General features: G+C 40.8%; 2 protein-coding genes across 4 annotated transcripts in view; one reads left to right on the top strand and one right to left on the bottom strand.

Moving 5' to 3' along the window:
* Window positions 1-1,200: 1,200 nt before the first annotated feature.
* Window positions 1,201-10,178, bottom strand: pdcd10a (programmed cell death 10a). Its single transcript, XM_068708727.1, has 8 exons — window positions 9,839-10,178; window positions 7,286-7,480; window positions 5,094-5,147; window positions 4,805-4,922; window positions 4,099-4,225; window positions 2,857-2,935; window positions 2,680-2,762; window positions 1,201-2,246 (listed from the first exon to the last, which is right to left on the bottom strand). The coding sequence occupies exons 2-8, from the start codon at window positions 7,373-7,375 to the stop codon at window positions 2,165-2,167; spliced, it is 633 nt and encodes a 210-aa protein (XP_068564828.1). The 5' UTR covers window positions 7,376-7,480; window positions 9,839-10,178; the 3' UTR covers window positions 1,201-2,164.
* The window catches only part of serpini1 (serpin peptidase inhibitor, clade I (neuroserpin), member 1), a 19,317-nt gene continuing 16,295 nt past the window's right edge, over window positions 10,171-13,192 (top strand). Inside the window, exon 1 of one of the 3 annotated variants that reach the window (XM_068708714.1) lies at window positions 10,171-10,222. The gene's annotated coding sequence lies outside the window, so the exon portion shown is untranslated. Of the gene's footprint in view, window positions 10,223-10,969; window positions 11,075-13,192 lie in introns of those variants that run through there. The other 2 variants (XM_068708696.1, XM_068708705.1) reach the window with 2 other exon arrangements.

The raw sequence follows: 13,192 nt of genomic DNA, 5'->3' as shown, positions 1-13,192 counted from the left end.
ACTTCCTGTGGGTCACTCGTAGCTGTACACACACACACACACACACACACACACACACACACACACACACACACACACACACAACAAAAGAGGAAAAAAAAAAGTTTTCCAAGGTTGTTTTTTTTTTAAACTGAGACAAATAGATTGTCTGTATGACTGCAAGCATGAGCGCACACAACAGCTATACATCCAGCGCAGATATTATCGTTTCCCTCCCCGCTGCTTCAGCGACCACGGCCGAGCCCCGCGAGTGACTTAATGGCCCGGAATAACTCGAATTAGCTGATTACAGCGGTCATCAACCGGTGACAGGATGAGAAAATTAGGTCTCAGCAATTTCAATAATAAAGCTTTAAAAATTAACACTATCACAATTGGATTACAGTGGTGCATGTAAGAGCCAGTACAGAGCCCAAAATAGCCCTCCACAAATCCACCGTGGAAAATCCACTATTATACAGGGAGAAGAATGAAGTTGCTGGAATGGGGTTGAAATAAAATTGGTGCGGATCTTAGTACTGGGAGGAAAAGAGGTGCACGCGAAGAAAGAGAACGCAAGGGCAACCGAGCGGAAATGAAGCTCTTTCATACAACAATGCAAATCTGAAGACAGACCCACTTTAGAAAGTCTTCCTCAAATGACAGAACTCTTCAATTTCCAATAAAACGAAGAAAATGCTTTATCCAACACACTCTTTGTGACTCTCGTTTAATAAGAGTTCTCGAGCATTTTTTTATTTACATTTGGTTGAAGTTATTTTGCTATGGCCGTGGAAGAATAATAGAAACATAGACAGAAATGCTACATTCATTGTCGATTACATTTGTTTAAACAAAGGAAAGATTCAATTATTCAAGATCTGCTGCTTCTTTGAAATCTGGATAAAAATGAATAAGTTACTAAACATCTATTTAGGATTGGGTGTTCCCAGTTTAAGTGTTACACTTTGTCAGTCTGAGAATTATTATTACAGTTCTGTAACTTCCTCTGTTGTACCTAACTTTTCCAAAACCAGTCTATTTCTGCTGACATTACTTTTAACTACTTCTGAATATGGACTCCAGGAACCAACCTGTTTCTGAGCTCTAGGTTTGCAGCGGTGTCCTCGCACTTCCCTTTATGAGATCTTGGTACAAAACAAAACAAAAAGGAGTTGTTGTGTGACTGACGTTGAATAGATGCTGAAAAGAAATCTCTGATCAAATGGCGGGATAGCTTTACTGGAGATGTGTCAGTGCCATGCATGTCACATTTACAAAAGGGGAGAGAAGATAATTTCAATAGCAACAATACATTGTTTCAAGAACATTTCATTTTGTATAAATACAGGACAAAAAAGGAAAATTCACAAAAGAATTGATTGAGCTTTTTCCTTCTGAAAAACCTTCTAAACACTTCAGTTCTGTAAAAATCCTTTAAATTGAACAGAGAAGGAAAAATCAATGCGATTGAAGTGCTCACACCTCGTGACACAAGAAGATATTGTTTAAAAGGGTCCCAAGAAAATAAAAAACAGCTGACATGCAGCAAAAAAACTGACATACACATCCCCAGTACATAGTATAGTTCTTCCAAATAAGTGTAGGATCGGGTCATTATCCTAAGACATTTCACCTATCATTAAAAAAATATATAGTGGACCAATATGAAGTCAGCTGATAGAGGCAGGACATAATACCACCGCATAGATCACGATTATGTTTTACAAAAATTTGAATAAAATTAGTAAAAGTGCAAAAATGTGGGAAGATATTTGGTAAACTGCCTTTTTCCATTGTACTTTTAATAATAATAATCCCATTTTCCTAAACTTTTTCCAGAACCACACAGCACTGAGCAGAACTGAGGGGGAAATATAAAACGGAACCAAGAAATATCTGCTTGAGAATCTGATAAAAGAGAGTATAAAAAAAAAATCCCTGGCAATTACCGTCAGACTGATTTGCTTTGAACCTCAAACTACCTGATCTCCCCTCAAAGCCACAGAATTATAAATTATACAGCCCAAAATAATAAAATGTCTTTACAAATTACAAAGCCTCACATCACCTGTTCTCTAATAAAAACATCTGTGTGTGTGTGTGTGTGTGTGTGTGTGTGTGTGTGTGTGTGTGTGTGTGTGTGTGTGTGTGTGTGTGTGTGTGTGTGTGTCCTCTCGGGCTGCTACACCACGGTCTTGAAGGCCTGCAGTATCATGTTGGTTTGGTGGGTGAGCCGGTTGGCGCTGACAAACACGTTTATCACTCTGGAAACAAGCGTGACAGAGACACAAGGACACACGAGTCAATCATACGGCAAAGAAACCATGGCAACAATATTAGGATTGATCCAAGAAACACTTTGATCTGGCTGGAATGGAGAATGTCAGGCTTCAGAGAATACAAGCCAGCGTGAATCCACAGGAAATGGGTCAAGGGAATTATTCAGCAATGGTGGATTTGATAGAAGTGGGCCTGTGATCAAACGACAACCATTTATACGGTGGTGACAGTGTGTGTGTGTGTGTGTGTGTGAGTGTTTAGTGGTGCTGGCATGTGCGGGTACAGCTATTAAATGTGTTGGTAGCTGTGTGTGTGTGCTTGTGAAAAAGAAAATGAGTGAGTGAGAGGACAGAAAAGGAAGAAAAACAGACAGAAAAAACCTCCTAAAAGTGAGAATAAAGTAGAAACGAGTCATACTTTCCATCTCTGAAGTAGGTTTTGAGAGTGACACTGAAGCTCTTGGAGTATTTCACAAACTCTTTCTTCTGCTGTTCCAGTGCCTAACCAATAAATACAGACAGCCTTTCAGCTCCACTTATTTCACAGATACTACATTTGTGTGTGAATGCATTTCTTCTTCATGTATCTACTCACCCGTCTATTCCGATACTGGTATTTCCTGAAGACGGTATTAACTGTGTCTAGCAGCTCCTTGATGGCACTGGCGATGTCTCTGAGGATGACACACACAAATAAGAGCAGGAAAAACAATATCTCAGAATCTGTCTGTTTTTGTCAGGCAGCGATACCCTGATAACCACAGCTCCTTGATCCGGCAGTGTCTTCCCTTTGTTCCTCGTTTCTCTCACGAGCACGCTTTCACCTTCAACTTCTTCTCCTGGCGTGCACTCGAAAATCTGCCGTTTCATAACTTTTCATTTTTCAGCGTTCCTTTAGAATTTACTTCATTTTCTAAGCCCTCCGCTGGGTAAGTAACTTAAGCAGTGACTCACTAAGAGTATTGAATTCGATCAAAAATAATGGCAAAGTGGGCCAGGAAAATGAAACGACTTTCACTTCCTCTCTTTATTCTGTGTGTGTGTGTGTGTGTGTGTGTGTGTGTGTGTGTGTGTGTGTCGCGATGAACAAAGAAATAAAATGCCATGCAGGGACCTTAGAATTTAGTCATTACTAATCCATAACAAAGAAATGTCTAATAATTGAGATCAATTATATCATTTTTTTTAATTTGGTTCATGTGACATTATTTTGAAACCCAGCTGTTCCCAAGGTCCCAAAAGAACTCCATTCCACTGTGTTTATTCATACATTAGTTAGCTCCAGCTAGCCTATGTATCCACTGACGTGGAGTGTGCATGTGATCGCTTGTTTGTTTGGACTCAGACTGATCTCATAACTCCCCAAGGTTGACTATTGAAAAGATGTTCAACTCATCTTTGTTCCATTTTGCTTCATAGAATGAATTTGCATCTATTCGCACCCACTCGTGTCTTCTCTTTGACTTTGTATTCAATTGTGCCTCGTCCAAAATGTGCCTCACAAAAACAATCTTTTGGTTTTTATGCGATGAGGGTGTTCATCACAAAAACACACACACTGTATCAAACCTTTCTGTCTTGGCACCAGACAATTAACAATGAAGGAAAAAGATTTGTATCACGTTGGAGTGGTTGGCAAAAGTCATCTGGGGACATTTACTGGCAGTGTTTACAATTAACACAGGAAGTTATGAGTGAAAACTTTCATATGGAATTAAACCTGGTGTATATTGCGCGCACACACACACACACACACACACACACACACACACACACACACACACACACACACACACACACACACACACACACACACACACACACAGGGCTGTCTTACTTGATACTCTGTAGGAAGCCTACTCGGTCATTGATCTCATCTGGTATGGTGCTGAGGATGTGTTTCAGAGCTCGGGCTCTCTCGTTCAGCTCCTGGAACTCTGGCTCTCGCCTGTCAATCATGAACTCTGAAAACACCAGGAGGAAGAGAGAAGTAACGATCACAAACTCACACGCGTGCAATCAGCTTCAGGAAACACTGAAATTAAGCAATCAATAATGGTGGTCTGCACTGCAAATGTATAAGATTAAATACAGGATGGAGTATGAATGTGTGCACGCGCTTTAAAGTGAAGGTGTTTAGTTTCTTAACTGGAGGCAGGATGGAGGCAAAGCTTGGGCTGTACCATGCAGGAGGTACATTTAAAATTCATCTAAAGTGTGTGTATTCATTACTACCATCAATCACTGTACGCCGCACAAGGAATTCAATTACAGACAGAAAGGAAGGAACGCTTGAGAACGGGGAGAGCGGTTGATTTGTGGAGAAACAGCTCCCCCCAGTGGATGACTGGTAGAATGGAAGAAGAGCACAACAGAAAGTGAAGCCAGGTCGGTGATCATGCCGCTTGCTGAAGTGGCACTGATGTGCGTGTCCTGGCAGAAAGTTCATGTTGACCAGTTCAATATGCCTTTCTAATTATTGCCCGCTGTGGGAACTCACCCCCCCCCCCCCCTTTGCACGCGCTGTTCACCGAGCATCCTACCTTCCACATCGTCTGCAGCCATGCGAAGCAGAGACTCATTATAGTCGATTTTCACGTTCTTCTTCTCCAGTATTTTCAGAACAATGTCCTGGGTCAGACCGGGGTTCTCCTTCTCTGCCTTGAAACACAACAAACATGCAGCTGAACTGACAGTAATCACAGTCAGCCTTCATCATCTGCGGCATATAATCCACAGATGACAACTCTGTTTATGATAAATATGAGCTCAGGTATTACAAGAAAGATGGCAGTTCATCTAAAACCCACAAACAAAAGAAAACTTTTTTACCTTTACAACGGCTGCTCTCAAGGTCTGTGCTGCTGATAAGTTCACTTTCTCCAACTGCAAGTTGTAAACACAAACACACAAACATAAGCACACACACACACACACACACACACACACACACACACACACACACACACACACACACACACACACACACACACACACACACACACACACACACACACACACACACACACACACACACACACACACACACACACATCATGGCTTCTCTTCTGTCCTGAAATGTAATTCTGCAGAAAGCACATACAAGCTAAGGAATCCTGCAATATCGGAGGAGGACACCATGTTATTGTGTCTCAGTCCATTCCTCTGAGCTGATATTATGGTCTCACAGAGCTTGTCACTACTTCAAACTGTATGTTCCGTCTGTCGCTTTGTACAACGTATACTACTTTTTTTTTTAGCAATCACCAAACTTTTAAAGACATGGGAAATAATTACATTTTTGGTAAACTTTTTTTAGAACTACCCAGCACTGAACTGAGGTGGGAATTACATAAAGGGACGAAGAAATATCGACTTGAGAATCTGATAAAAGAACAACATAAAAGAGAGTATATAAAAAAAAAAAATCCCTGGCAATTACTGTCAGACTGATTTGCTTTGAACCTCAAACTACCTGATCTCCCCTCAAAGCCACAGAATTATAAATTATACAGCCCAAAATAATGAAATGTCTTTACAAATTACAGAGCCTCTCATCACCTGTTCTCTAATAAAAACACGTGTGTGTGTGTGTGTGTGTGTGTGTGTGTGTGTGTGTGTGTGTGTGTGTGTGTGTGTGTGTGTGTGTGTGTGTGTGTCCTACAGTATCATGTTGGCTCTGGTGGCTGAGCTGATATTATGGTACTACAGAAATCCTCACTTCTTCAAACTATAATGCATGTCTGTCAATTTGCACACTACGCACTCACAGGTGTGTTGCGTGTGAGTTTAAAATAAAATGTCTTTTAATCATCAATTTTCCATCAGGCTTCACTAACAGAACAGGAAATACTGTAAAGTAAAAGAGATCAGGTGTGAGGTGAGCTGACACAAGGCTGAGCTTTAGTGCACTTTAAACTTGTTTCATGTCACTATTGGAGAGTGGCCAGACAACAAATGAAAGGAGAGAAGAATGGGGAGTCGTGCTAGGATAGCATGGTCAGCATCACAGACTCATAGGCCACCAGGGCCTCAGCAAAGTTATAGTGTTTGTTTTTTAGTGCGTCGTGCTGCACACACACACACACACACACACACACACACACACACACACACACACACACACACACACACACACTTGTACATATAGAGGCCAATCAAAAACTATGAAAAACAAACTCCTCTGCACTTGCATGGAACTGTGTTCTGTTGTTGTCGTCTGCTTGTTTCTCGTTCGTCATTTTTCCTCGTGTGTATTTATTCTGTTTTAACTGTTCTCTCAACACCACTGAAAGTGAGGGCCCGCCCCCAATGATTCCACGAGGTTTAAATAAAAGCTTTCAAACACAATACTCCCATCCTCTGTGGTACAATATGAAATAGATGATTTAAGAATGTGTGCGTTTGTTGGCCTATACACAAAGAGCATAGATGTGAGTTTTAATTTGTTTTCAGTCAAATGTGGGAAGTAATTTGTTTGATAAATGATTTTCGTTTCAAGCAGGCCCATTGTCTTTTGATGTATCACTTGCACATCTCCACACTCCTGTGTTATTGAAACCTCTGTGTATTTCATGGAATTTTAATTTTGGATTTGTATCGTTTGCATGCTAACATTTGCTGATTTGCAATAATCACAGCGTACAGCTGGAGCTGAGGAACGTCAGTTTAGTAAGTATTTTGTCATAAAACTAACTATTGGCTACAACTACATGTGGAGCTTATCGTGGCACTGGATGAAAGGACGTTTTTACATTCCATCCTTTGGTGAACATGAATATCTGCACCAAATTTCCCCCCGCAATCCATCCAATAGTTGTTGAGATATTTTAATCAAAACTAAAAATGTCCACACCATGAACTTTTGAACCTCGCACAGAATTACATTAACAGCAATACCGCGCCAGCATTTTCATTAGACGCACTTTAAGACCTTGTCTACTTGACCTGAATATTCAACACATATCCACATTTCTTTTCTTTTTTTTTGTTGTTGCCTGAACTGAACCTCTTAAATTCCTCACCTGGTTAAAGACGGGATACATCACGGTGTAGAGAGCCATAGAGACCATCGAGGCGGCGTCGGCTTCATTCTTCATGTCCTCCATGGTCATCCTTGACCAATCAATGGCTCTTTGTTTGCGTGCTCGTCCACTGATGCCAGTTTCGCCTCATTCGATCACTCACGGGAGCCTGACAGAATGGGAGCAGACAGGGACCTGAAGAAGAAGAAGATGAAGGCAGGACAGGTGAAGAAGGGAGGAGAGATAGATGGTGGTGGATGGAAAGGACAAGAGTAAAGGATTAAAAGAAAGATAAACATTACATCATCGTTACAATCAGGAATCAATTCAAACACTTTAATTAGGTGTCTTTAAATGTGCTGCATTGAAAAGAGCGGACAGAAAATGTGGTTCGTCATAGATGGAATAAATTCATAAAACACATTATAATAATTCCAAACAATGCAGCAGCTTTATTATTTCCCCTTGCGTGCCATATATAAGCTGTATGCCACTTCCCAGAAAGCCTTTCAGTCACAGACATGATGGTCACATAACAGCCACATTACTGAGAGGTGTGTGCGCTTTTTACTGTTCCACCGGGTCCAATGGTGACAAAACTGGCATGAGTCATACCTCAATAAGGAACACCCTCTCCAATATTACTGCTGCAATAAAAATATCACTGTGATAAATATAGAAGCTTGGCATATGTGTTCAGGGATTTCTCGACCTCAATCTTGTCACAAGGAAGCAGAGAATCCCGGCGGTGAGAAGTAAGAGGAGCGTATCTCTTGATACCTTCTTTCACCGTCTCTATCCGACACCTCCAGGACCGGTTCTTCCTCAGCCAGCGTTTTTTTTAACGGCATCTGTAACATGACGCCACTCTTCATCCTCCTCATCATAGAACATCGTTTAACGCATGGGCAGGGACGCTCACTTTAATACTCTGTCTTCATGCGAGGGCCTCGTCTCTTCACGAGTCCAGTGAGTCACCACGTGAGGACCTGACAGGGACTTTATAGTCCGCAACTAAGAGGGCTCTTAAGTTTATTAGTGGCTTTATTTTCCCCCTTGGTGATACCCACTATTACACTCGTCAAATGTAAGATGTAGTGTACGGCGTAGTTTTGTGAGCTGACTTTGTTGTTTTTTTTTAATCACGGTTAATTAAGTGAGTTAATTATAAATTGCGGCCGCTATTGACGGTAGCTTGACTATTTAAAAACAGTCCGCTTTGTGTTGCACTAGTGATGATTCACTCTGACCAATCACCTGTCTGCAGTGTTTACTATTGGTGCCACTGTCCACAACTTATGCTGACAGAAATGCAAATATAAGCGTTCCAATGTGTAACAAACTGGACTGGACTGCTCGGTGGAAATGCAGCTGTGGTTACAGAGAGTGCGTACATAGGCTTTAACCAAGTATCAGAGAGGGGTGTGGTCAAAGGTGTGTTCAGCTGCACTTGTAACCACACCCAACAGTGATGTCACAGGGTCCTGGAGTACACCTGTGAATCACTGCAGCAAAAAGGTGACAAGTGAAACCACTGGAGGTCAGCAAAGACAATATTTCCATGAGAAGCTAAATTACTCTTCAAGTTAAACAGATTAAAAACAGATACAATATGAACTCTGTTTTGCATAATTAGACTGGGCTTTTCTTGGACTGACATGCGGATGAGTTTAGATCTGACTACATGTGTAATATGAACAAAATATACTAAAATAAATACACATATGTTTACTATTTTTTAAGGTTGTCAAAAAAAAAACTGTAAAAATGAGGAATAACATTTGTAAGGTTAGTTCATTTGCAGATGAAAACTAAATTGTCCTTTGACAGATTTTAAATGAGGAATGACGGGTGATACGTGCGTTAGGTTAATTAGTGCAATCTTTGCTAACTCCTAAAACATAATTAAAGGTTGTGTCAAACCCTAATTGTTCAATTAAAGGTTGTGTCAAATGTCCTAAATGAATGTGTAAAGGTGTGTTTTAGCCCAAGCATTTCTTCCATAGGTGGTAGCACTTAACTGTAGTATCTCTATATGTATCTGATAAACCTTTACCCAGGTGAACGTTTCAAAATATCAACCACAGGTGTAACAAATATTCATAACGACTACACTGCATTATTTATTTAGGTTTCTGGTATCTATATAAAATGTTACAGAAATATTCATTAATGTTATTAGCTACACCTGTGCTTTGCTTTACCCGTCAGGACAAACGTCTATTAGACACACTTCGGAGTCATTTGTGCAAACCATTAGAATGACACATTGAAAAATGACAGTGTAGCCAACAACAAGCAAAAAGGCATAAAAGTTCACAACCACAACGTCGCATGTCTGGCTCATTACGGAAGTTAGTTCTTTTATATTGCAACTGACACAGACACCATTTTTTTCCATCTTCGTTAATAACACCGTCTCTGGTTAACTGACAGTGATGCGAGGCAATGCTATAGCGCCATAACTACTGTAACATTATCCCAACAAGTTTGTTAAAAACATATCGCCGGTGGTGCTGGAGAGTGTTCACACAGTTATAGCACGACACTTACCGGTGGGGAGATTGTTCCCAGTGAAGAGAAGAAAAGTACAAATAACGAGGTGGATGATGTTATAAAACGAACAACACCTACAGGTAGTGTTAGCGCTAACGTGAGATTAGCAGTTTAGAAGCAGGTGATCAACTCCGCCGTAAGCTAACTAGCACTCTATCGCTAAGCTAAGTGTCTGGTGATAAAACGGCGGAACTATTAATCATACAACAACATTAGACAGGTGTTAAGGTTGTTTGGTCCAATAAGCCCTCTTGTTGTGGTTTGTGTCTTATATTCAGGAAGTTTTCTGCCTCACAAAGCTGGAGGCAGGAGTCCGGGGTGGGCGGTGTCGCGAGCTGCGCCCATTGGTATCGCAGGAGAGGTCTGGTTGTAGTTCTTTCGGTAAGTCTCCTTCATGCTTCGTTATCGCAACGGCCACCAAAACAGACTTCAAATCCCAAAAAGGTACAGGACAGGTGGTGTATTTTGTGACGCTTTCGTTTTACAGAGCTAAGCACGAGCATTTTTAGCGCTTATCCGTGTATATAAAGCACACAATATAAGTGGTAGAGCTGTGCAGAAGACATATTTAAAGTTGATTGAGAGCAAACTAATTTAGGTTAACGCAGCATGAAATTAACTGTTGCACCGTAGGACAAGATAGTTCTGTCACTGTCAACTCGATGACAGATGAAGAAACTCTTAAACAGCAGTATCAAGAAAATTCAATTGAATTGCAACGGGTTGAAGAATACCCATTACAGTTGAATGCACGTTACCAGCCTACATATCTGTGCATTAAAAATACAAAAATAAACAATGCTAACTATTGTAGGGGACTAGTTTCGGGGCTGTTATATAGATGGAGGGCACACCAATTGAGACAGGTGAAATAAAACACACACACACACACACACACACACACACACAGTTGAATAAAATGACTACGAATATGTGACACATTATGTGTTCAACACAAAGCCACCGTGAGTAGGGTCGAAACCATTCTTATATAGACGATAAAGGTAAAGTAAACGTAGGCTACTGTTCGCTTAAACAAAGACGGAAGCCGAAAAGTGACTTATTTCGTTTCACATCGATACTCTTTGGTCGTCGGTCATTGGACCAATCGGCGTGGAGGGGGGCGGAGTCTGCGGCAAATGAACAGAGCAGCGAGCTGCGGCGCTGTAGGAGAGCAGCAGAGAGAGAGACCGCACACATCCATCCATCCATCATACCTAACACCGTTTATCGGTAAGAGCCGTTTTATGCAATAACCTACAACCGGTTCAATCGCAAAACCTGCACTGATTTATCTGAATGACATTATAGGATAACAAACCTTAACTGCTCCGCTTTTGCAAGATAAAACAAAGATTTCTGAGTGTGTCCGTTGAATTGTTTTTTCTTTGAAAGGTGTAGGAATGTGTTGGTGTAATAGGGATTTTTTATGGTATGATGTAAAAGGGATTTTGATCCTATAATCAACATGTGTAGGCTTTTAATTAGGGGGCGGGTGGAAACGCACATTGGAGCCAAACATATCTCTTCAAGCCTATTAAAGCCGTTGCCCGTGTGTTCGCCACCCAATGCTTTTTAATTTTTCTCGGTGGTCTTTGATTGCAATGCTTGTTTTTGTTGTTGTTGTTGTTGTTGTTTTTTCTCACTGAAAACAAGCTCAGGCATTGCAGTGTTGTTCTTGTCCTTGAAATACGGGCAAAGGCGCAGTGAGTGAATGTGTGTGAATTAACGAGGCAGATTGTAGTAGCCTGGTCCTACCCTATCCGCACCACACACACACACACACACACACACACACACACACACACACACACACACACACACACACACACACCACTTGTTATTCCTTCATGCAGGTCTATGTATGTTTGTGTTCATGTTGGTTTTGGTGAAAATATGATGTTGCTAACAGAACCGATTCTGCTGAGAGAAACAAAATCATTTGTAAATCAAAGATGAAACATTATGATGTAGCCTATTTATATGTATACATGACACTGCACCTCTGGTTAAATCATATTAATTTCATAATGATACCATGTGTGTGTGTGGGGGGGGGGGGGGTATCAGTAATAGCTTAAACAATTCAGTGCTGCTTCCTCTCATGTCTCATTCCCTCAATCCACCTATGATCTCTTTATCTCTGCAACTAAGATAATGACCTCCTTAATCCTCATTTAGGCCTGTAGTTCTGCTCCACATTCAGAAAGGCAGCATCCCTTCAGTCATAATCTCGATGTATTAATTCCATATGCTGTTGAATCACTAAATCTCTGCTGTTATGAAGCCTGCTGTTCCCTATGCCCTGCTCATGGTGTTTGTGCTTTTGTGTGTGTGTGCGTCCTGGCTATTCCCACCGAGCGCTGCATTAATTGCATTTCAATAATTAAATTTTTTTCAAATCAGCCTAGCGAAACAGAATGAGGGAAGGGAAAAGCAACTGGCTGTGTCTGAACACTTCCAAGCATAACCTTGTGTGTGTGTGTGTGTGTGTGTGTGCGTGCGTGCGTGCGTGCGCGCGCGCGCGCGCAGGAGTGTTGCTGTTTTTCGGTCAGTTACATATTCTGCAGTGAGAATAAGGGGACATTTGCAATAAATACTGCGGTTGACTACAGATGCATAATCTCAGGCTATGAAACCTGATATTTGCTGCAGCACGAAGTGAGAAGAAGAAAAAAATATAATATATAATCTTTCTTTGTCCTGAAATACATTTAAGCCCATACTGAATTTAAATTCACTGAAAAGGCAGGAAAGCTAAAGGTCGGCAGTGATCAGCATGAAAAACTGCTTGTCTGCCATCCAGAAATGGAATTTATATGAAAAACACATAGTGAGAAATATCACGACAGTTTAACTTATACATCACATTTGCCGTATGATCAAAAACATAAGAAAGTTGGGTAAACTATATTTCAGCATTTTTTTTTCTTCGCGTTTGTTCTGCTTTTCCCTTCACTTTCTCAATAAACACACACCTGCACATCCACACTCAGGCAGCCGGTTTGTCCTCCGTACATTGTGCTGCAGCAAAGACACAAGGGATTAGTTCATACCTGTCCAGATAGAGGATGTGAGCAGAGAGAAAGAGGTCAGGAGTTACATCAGGGAGTTCCAGAGGGAGGAAACCTAGAGAATGGAAATGAATTGTTCATTTGAATGAATGCACCAAACTCTTATTAAGTGGTTAATTAATATCTAAAATGTAATACATCCACATTGGGAAAAAGCATTGGATGTATACCATCAGAAAAGTGAGCTCTAAAATTTAGAGGAGAATATGTAAACTAAATCCAGCAAATATACTGAATTACCTTTTTAACATCTCAAAATAATTAACTTCAATTAGTA

The sequence above is a fragment of the Cebidichthys violaceus genome, unplaced genomic scaffold (genome assembly GCF_023349555.1).
Source record: "Cebidichthys violaceus isolate CVI_PGR_0920_01 unplaced genomic scaffold, fCebVio1.0.p SCAF_1, whole genome shotgun sequence".
NCBI lineage: Eukaryota > Metazoa > Chordata > Actinopteri > Perciformes > Stichaeidae > Cebidichthys > Cebidichthys violaceus.
The sequence above is the reverse complement of the archived record's forward strand: the minus strand, read 5'-3'. Positions and strand labels throughout refer to the sequence as shown.

Bases quoted from the DNA above. Each gene is read 5' to 3' on its own strand.
- pdcd10a (XM_068708727.1), bottom strand. From the start codon at position 7,375: ATGACCATGGAGGACATGAAGAATGAAGCCGACGCCGCCTCGATGGTC. The intron at 2,763-2,856 runs GTGAGTAGATAC...TTTATTGGTTAG, and splicing joins ACCAGTATCGGAATAGACGG to GCACTGGAACAGCAGAAGAA. The intron at 2,247-2,679 runs GTATGACTCGTT...GCTTGTTTCCAG, and splicing joins ACCTACTTCAGAGATGGAAA to AGTGATAAACGTGTTTGTCA.